The 6,617-nt window shown below is 39.1% G+C and overlaps 1 protein-coding gene across 1 annotated transcript; it reads left to right on the forward strand.

Annotated features, from left to right (window-relative positions):
- Nucleotides 1-4,117: 4,117 nt before the first annotated feature.
- Nucleotides 4,118-6,131, forward strand: socs1a (suppressor of cytokine signaling 1a). Its single transcript, XM_085933208.1, has 2 exons — nucleotides 4,118-4,255; nucleotides 5,022-6,131. Exon 2 carries the CDS (start codon nucleotides 5,073-5,075, stop codon nucleotides 5,691-5,693), a length of 621 nt encoding a protein of 206 aa, XP_085789334.1. The 5' UTR covers nucleotides 4,118-4,255; nucleotides 5,022-5,072; the 3' UTR covers nucleotides 5,694-6,131.
- Nucleotides 6,132-6,617: the final 486 nt, after the last annotated feature.

Consider the following 6,617-nt stretch of genomic DNA (forward strand, 5'->3'; position numbering starts at 1 on the left):
TTGTATGGCTTGCAAGTCGCAAATTAAGTGTGCAAACTAGATTCAAGAGCACATATTCACCATACACTTGCACAAGCCAATAAAGAAACGAAGTGTATGAAATATTCAACATCTCTACACAAAGATAATTCATTAACATAGTGATTAAATATCATGTTACATCCGTGCTACCTCCTCACATAAAGTAGAGATTCCCTTAAATGAGACATAGATGCTAACCACTGTTATTTTTTTTACTCTCCTAATGTGTTGCCATCAACATTATCCACCAATTAGTCATTTGCCACTAGTGAGTCACCAAGTGTGGAGTATGACGGCGCCATCTAGTGGTACACAAACGAATCACTTGCAATACAATACAAGAGACCTTGATAGAGCGCTTTCACGACAGCTCTGAAATAAAAACATCTACAATAAAATAAGAGAATAGAAAATCTCACATTTTAAAGACATTTTATTAGCACAGTTCAGTTGTCCAGTTTAAGCACCATACTCGTTCCTCATTTTCAAACAGTTAAGTTTTAGCTTGATCTATTTTTAAGTGCAGCGTTAGTGTGCATGTTACAGTGGATGACACAAATACATATTTTCTAGGAATAAAACCTCTGCAAAGCAAGATATCAACACTGACTAATCAATGAAATTAAAATCGCACATTTTTTCTGGTTACGAAACATCTTCGATACCACGTGACCCTGCAGTCTGATGGGAACATCTTTGAGGCGCTTTTTGGTATGATGAGGATCTGGTGATGACGTAAGAGTTCCCCGTGAGTACCTGGTTGGGTATATATAGAATGTCACATGGTGACTCATTTCGCACATAAACCACCCATCAGGATGTGATGTAATCGTTGTACTGTAAAATGTGTGGATCTTCTCGCTTATGTGTGTTCCTGAGATTGTAATATAAGTATACTTCTCCCGAGGACTCAAATAAATACCAGTAGGATATCAAAACATTTTGTATAATTGATGACAGGGATGAAAATGTATTATTTTTATTTTTTTAAACATAGGATAATCTGTTCAGATAATAGATGGATCAATGAATGAACAATAAGTGACGAAAATACGGGCTTTAGCAAAAAGTGTACTTTTTCATAAAGGCATCTTGAGCACCACCTAGTGTGCAAATGCCGGTAACAGTTTGCTGACTCATAGAGGGTACATTTTACACAAGGGAGGGAAAAAAAACAACAACTTTGCTTCTATTCGCACCATTGCTTATCAGGACATTAAATTAGGTACTTCTGCAGACAGTGCCGTCACAAGATTTGACTACGTCAGGACTTACTGTAAATGTTGAAATAGATCCTCTTTGTTTGGAAAATAATTCAAGAGAAGTGTTGGTTCCTTTTTTTCCAGTGATACACATAACAAAACAAACCCATTGTAGTTTTACATATCATACTTGACAGTCAACTTTTGGAAAGTATCGTAGTAGTATACTATGGACGAGTAATTTTTATCCATTCATCTTTCCATTTAGTTATGGTGAATCAGACCAGTACAGTCATAAACGGAGTCGACAAACTGTCTAGTCATTTCTTAGAAATGCCACACTCAATCATTTAGGTATGATATTTTTACATGGATCATTTCCGATGTTTCATTGTTCTTAAATGCTTTTCCAGTAATAAGAGATGGGAGGTGAACTGCGTGTCAAGCACAATAAACAAGTTTTCAACTACTTTCTCTTTCACTCTGATGTTTACCCTGAGCAGTTGGAAAACATATGCATTACCTCGGGATGACCTTAGATATTTCCTAGAATGAAGACCACGTGAGCATTTTACTTGTTTGACTTTGTTTAACTTTACAACAGCTTTATTTGCTTCTCATAAGTCTTGCAGTTCAGGGAAGGAGTGGAGTTTACTTTCATTTTTAGAGGCCCCCCCCCTAGGAAATTGGTCTAGGGAAAAGCAGATTACGATCACAAAAGCCCCAGTGGTTTGCTTCTACTACCTCCTTCAAATCATCTGTAGAAATTCACTGAATTGCTGTTTCTCTTTTCCCCGCAGCTCTGCTTCCACTTCCTTCCAAATCATCATCATAGCTTGTCACGCCAAACAGATGACCATTCTCGGGTGTTCTGGATATGCTCAATGGTTCATTCACACAACTGATATTCATCTTACCAGTGGGCGGAGGGTTTATCCTTTTACCACCCCCAGGACGGCAATTGGTGTGATTGTTTTGGCGTGTAATGTTAGAATTGGTCTCCTTACGGATTAACAGGGTCACGATGAGAATGTTTCCTAACTTGGCCCCATCAAACAAATAAATTCATAAACGTGGTATCACAAGCTGGATTTTGCATGACAAATTCTAAATTTAAAAAAAAAGGTTATAAATATTATTAAAAGTTAAAAATACACTAAGTAGACACATATGTATTTCCCTTACTTTTCAAGTCCTAGGATTTACTAAACTGGGACCTCGGGTATCATATTTCTTGGCAACTCGTGTAGAAATGTTTTTTGCTATGGCATTAAAACGGACATTTGGCACAACCTGAAAGCAAAAGCTTGGAAGAGTTTCCATATTGTAGTGCTCATCATAACGAAAGCAATATGTTCCCCAGAAAAGGAAATCATTCCAACTTAATGATGCAGATAAAGCTATAAACGTCACCGAAAGAGGATGCTGAAAGTGGACCAAATACACCTCGTTGCACATTGTATGACATCTCAAATGGGTCAAATGTCCAAAACCAAATAGAAAAAGAGTTAAGTGCAAACCACAAATGTCATTTATTTTGGGCATCAGAGTGGATAAGGTTTCGGTTTCTCTTTAAATCACGCACACACCTGCAAAGAAGACAATCTTAGACAAGGAAGTGCGTGCAATTCCACGTTTAATATTAATTGTAGGTACTTTACTTGAAACGGTCACATCATACCATGGGCCACTTTATTAGGTACATCTGCATATTTTACATGTGACAAAATATAGCCGATCATGTTTAGTATTGACGGCACTTTCAGAGAGCGACTCATTTAAAATATTTTTGAGTGGCTAACTGAGATTTGTATGATGCGGTGCAAAAATGTTGATATACCTTATGTTATGTTGTAACTTATGATCATTGCAGAGACTAATTTCTTGATTGCATTTCAATTGTAACGCATGCATTGGACTTCTTCTCGACAGTGTTTTGAACAAATCCACCCCAACTGGGGTGTGCTTACGCACTGCAAAAAAAGAATGGGTGCAAACACTCTCGAATGTCTCTCCCTGTTTCACAGAAATGAAACTTAAGGAATAAAAATAAACAACACCGTATGAACACTGTAAACACAGCCGAGATCACATGTGGAGTGGCATTTCGGCCTTTTCATGCATACCTCACGTAAATTAGTCATATTTAATATAATATGACCTATATGTATTGTAAACAAATTGTTAGGTTGATTATTGACTCATATCTTCATCAATTCATACCTTACACCTGAGGCAAACATTAAAGTAGCCATCACCAGCGTTTTGTAAACTTAACATTTTTTAGTATTAGGTACTTAGTCATGCAAAAGGCTACCAGCTTGGTGCACACTTCAGAATTTTTTTTTTCTAATAGAGGTTAATATTTAATGACATTTATTTTTTTTGTAAAGACATTGATAGTGTATATTTATTTCTCGCAATCAAAAGGTATAAGCAGAGATGCATGTAAAGAATGGATTAACAATGCATAATTAACTCACCAAGGAAGGAGTGATACCCCGGGGGCCATCTTACGTTGCCAATATCAGACTAACCTTGAATACTTTGATTTTTTTTTCTCTCTTTTAAGGTCTAGCTCTGAGTGCTACTTAATTACTCGTGCATGGGACGACAAAAAATGTCCGTAAATTAGGGAGACGTATTTGTCATCCTTAAAAAAAAAAAAAATCATGCATTTTAACCAGGATGCACTTTAGCCTCAAACTTTTAAATAAGCTTAAGTAAAAAAAAAGCATGAATATTTATACAACTAACCAAAAAAACCACATGACGAACGTGCCTTTGAGTACAGTATACGCGCATCTGTCATGTGCGTTTGTGGTTGAAATTTCCAATAAACACACCGCTTGACACGAAGAGAGAAAGCAGTTTCAGTTTCGTTTCTGACTCGCTCGGCTGGTTTTTTATAGGCGGGGCTTGCAAGAGTCGTGGCGTATAAAAAGGGACTGAAGAAGTTTGGTAACCATACCGAGGGTTCAATTTGCGCTGTCAGACTATCTTCACATTTGGGATTAAACTGAAACAAAACGGTAAGATTTTATGCTGGATATTAATGTACGCAGTGTTTTATCTTTTTTTTTTTTTTCTTGGGGCTTGTAGATTGCGTCATAGGATCGACAAGCAGACCTTTGCTTTGTACCATTCCTGCCGTTATGCGAATTTGGAAAAACGGCCGTAACACGTCAAAGTAACTGGCGACAGTTACAACAGTAAAAGTAAATGCAATTTAAGTTTTTTTTTTTTAATGCAAACAAGACGGCTGATAGTTAAATATAAACCAATATTTGTACAAAGAGCAACCTTGCCTTGCCTTTTGTGCTTTGTACAAAACAAGGATTTTTGGACACTTTGTAAGCAACTATATCCCAAATTTTGCCTGAACCGAAGATAATCCTCTCTACTGACACTGTCCAAGTTATTTCAAAAATGCCCAAAGTGGCCAAAGATAGCACAATACTAGAAACGCCTCTCCACAATCATAACATTACATTAATACTAATTAATAATGCATTTTGAACCAGTTTGAGTTATTATTAGGTCTGATTGGGTAATATAAGTGGCTGTAATGAGTCTCAAAATATGACTCTTAGGGTATGGGGCGCCCTCTAACGGCAGGTAAAGGAATCACTGAATTAAATGTTCAAACTAGTACGTATGTCGTATTATGATGATCTTTTTTCATCAAACCCAATGCAGTACATTTCTTAAGAAAATCTGCATTTTTGAAAAATTGTTCATCAATGTTTGGCAATGTGGTTTGTGATTCTGTACTGAGTTCCCTGTGTCATTTTACAGGGCGCCATCGTTGTGGTCAGAAATGGGAGAAGGTTTGGGGCCTCCTGGAGGATGGTAGCCAACAGTGCGGCAGACGGCAAGCATCACTTGTCAGGCTCCTCGAGCTCCGAATCTGCCGAGTTGGCGCAACATCAGTCCCGGGTTGTTCCCAAACCCAAGCAGAGGTCTGCTGCCACGCCATGCAAATACCTAACCCACTTCCCCACGTTCAAATGCGTGGAGGACTGCAGGATCATCATGGACACGGCGGCTCAACTGGAGTTGAGCGGTTTCTACTGGGGTCCTCTGGGAGTAGAAGACGCCCACCGCATGCTGAAGGATGCCCCGCTTGGCAGCTACCTCATCCGGGACAGCCGGCAGAAGGATGTTTTTTTCACACTCTCCTATCAAGCCAAGACAGGGCCGGTCAGCGTGCGCCTGGACTACAAGCGACAAAAATTCTCACTTTCCGGCAACGAGCGCACTTTCCCCAGTCTTTTTGCCCTCTTGGAGCATTACACCAACTCCCCCAAGAGGTGCCTAAGGGTCCCGTACAGGAAATGGGAGCCCACGCTGCAAGAGCTTTGCAGAAAGCGCATCATGGAGCTGTGCGGCGGAGGGACGCAGGTTTCCGAGCTGCCCCTCACCAACGTGGCGCAAGGTTTTTTGTTGGAATTCCCTTACAAGTTATGACAATGTTACGCTTGACCTTAACGCTCTTATCAGGAGGCTGCCACCTAGCGAAAGTCTGTGGCACTGCACTGTCCTCCTTTCACTCTACTTTAACACACACAAATGATGCTCCATTCATAAGGACACAAAAAGAAATGAAGCCCAGAGATGACGTGGAAGAAGACTACTTGAAGCACAGACTACGTGAAAGGACTATAATAATAGTATTGTGCACTTTCCTCCGTACTTCTCGGAATACTCGGGCGTGGTGGCGGGAGCGCTTGAAAGCAGCCAGTTACCACGTGATTAAATTCTGTAGCACACCGCACTACTCTAATATTATCTCTAATATTTTCCTGAGGTACCTTCTCTAGTTCAGTTATGTCTGCCAGGCAGATACATTTGTCAGAAATGGTTATTTTATCAATTTATTGTGTTGAATTAAACAAACTAAAAGTGCTTGCTTTGTCTTGTGTTTCTTTCCGTGGGAGAAATATATAATTGTAAAATGGCACTGCCAAAGAAAAGATTTCATCACACTGATTCATGTGCAAGCAAAGAACCAGATGGGTGTGACTACTTTAGTGGTAATCATCTATGACACATTTATCGGAAGCAGTTGTATGTGTGAACTCGATAGAATTGTCAATGAAGGCAAAGTCAGATTGAAATCTCAGAAGGAAGTGGGACATTTTTGGGGCAAGCCTCTAGGGACAAAGGGTAGGGTTCATTTGAATCATACAATATAACTTTATATAGTGCATTTTGCAACAGCTGCCGCTGTAACAAAGCGTTCACATATAGCGAAAGAAAACAGTCAATTAAAAAAGAAGTTAATATGTAGTAGGAGAAAGCGAAATGTTACTGTAAAGGGCTGAATGGGGTATTTATTTATGGAGTATATCAAGTATTTAAGCATTTAAACCAGTGGTGTCAAACATTAGG

This window comes from Syngnathus leptorhynchus, chromosome 16 (genome assembly GCF_054491065.1).
Source record: "Syngnathus leptorhynchus isolate UIUO chromosome 16, UIUO_Slep, whole genome shotgun sequence".
NCBI lineage: Eukaryota > Metazoa > Chordata > Actinopteri > Syngnathiformes > Syngnathidae > Syngnathus > Syngnathus leptorhynchus.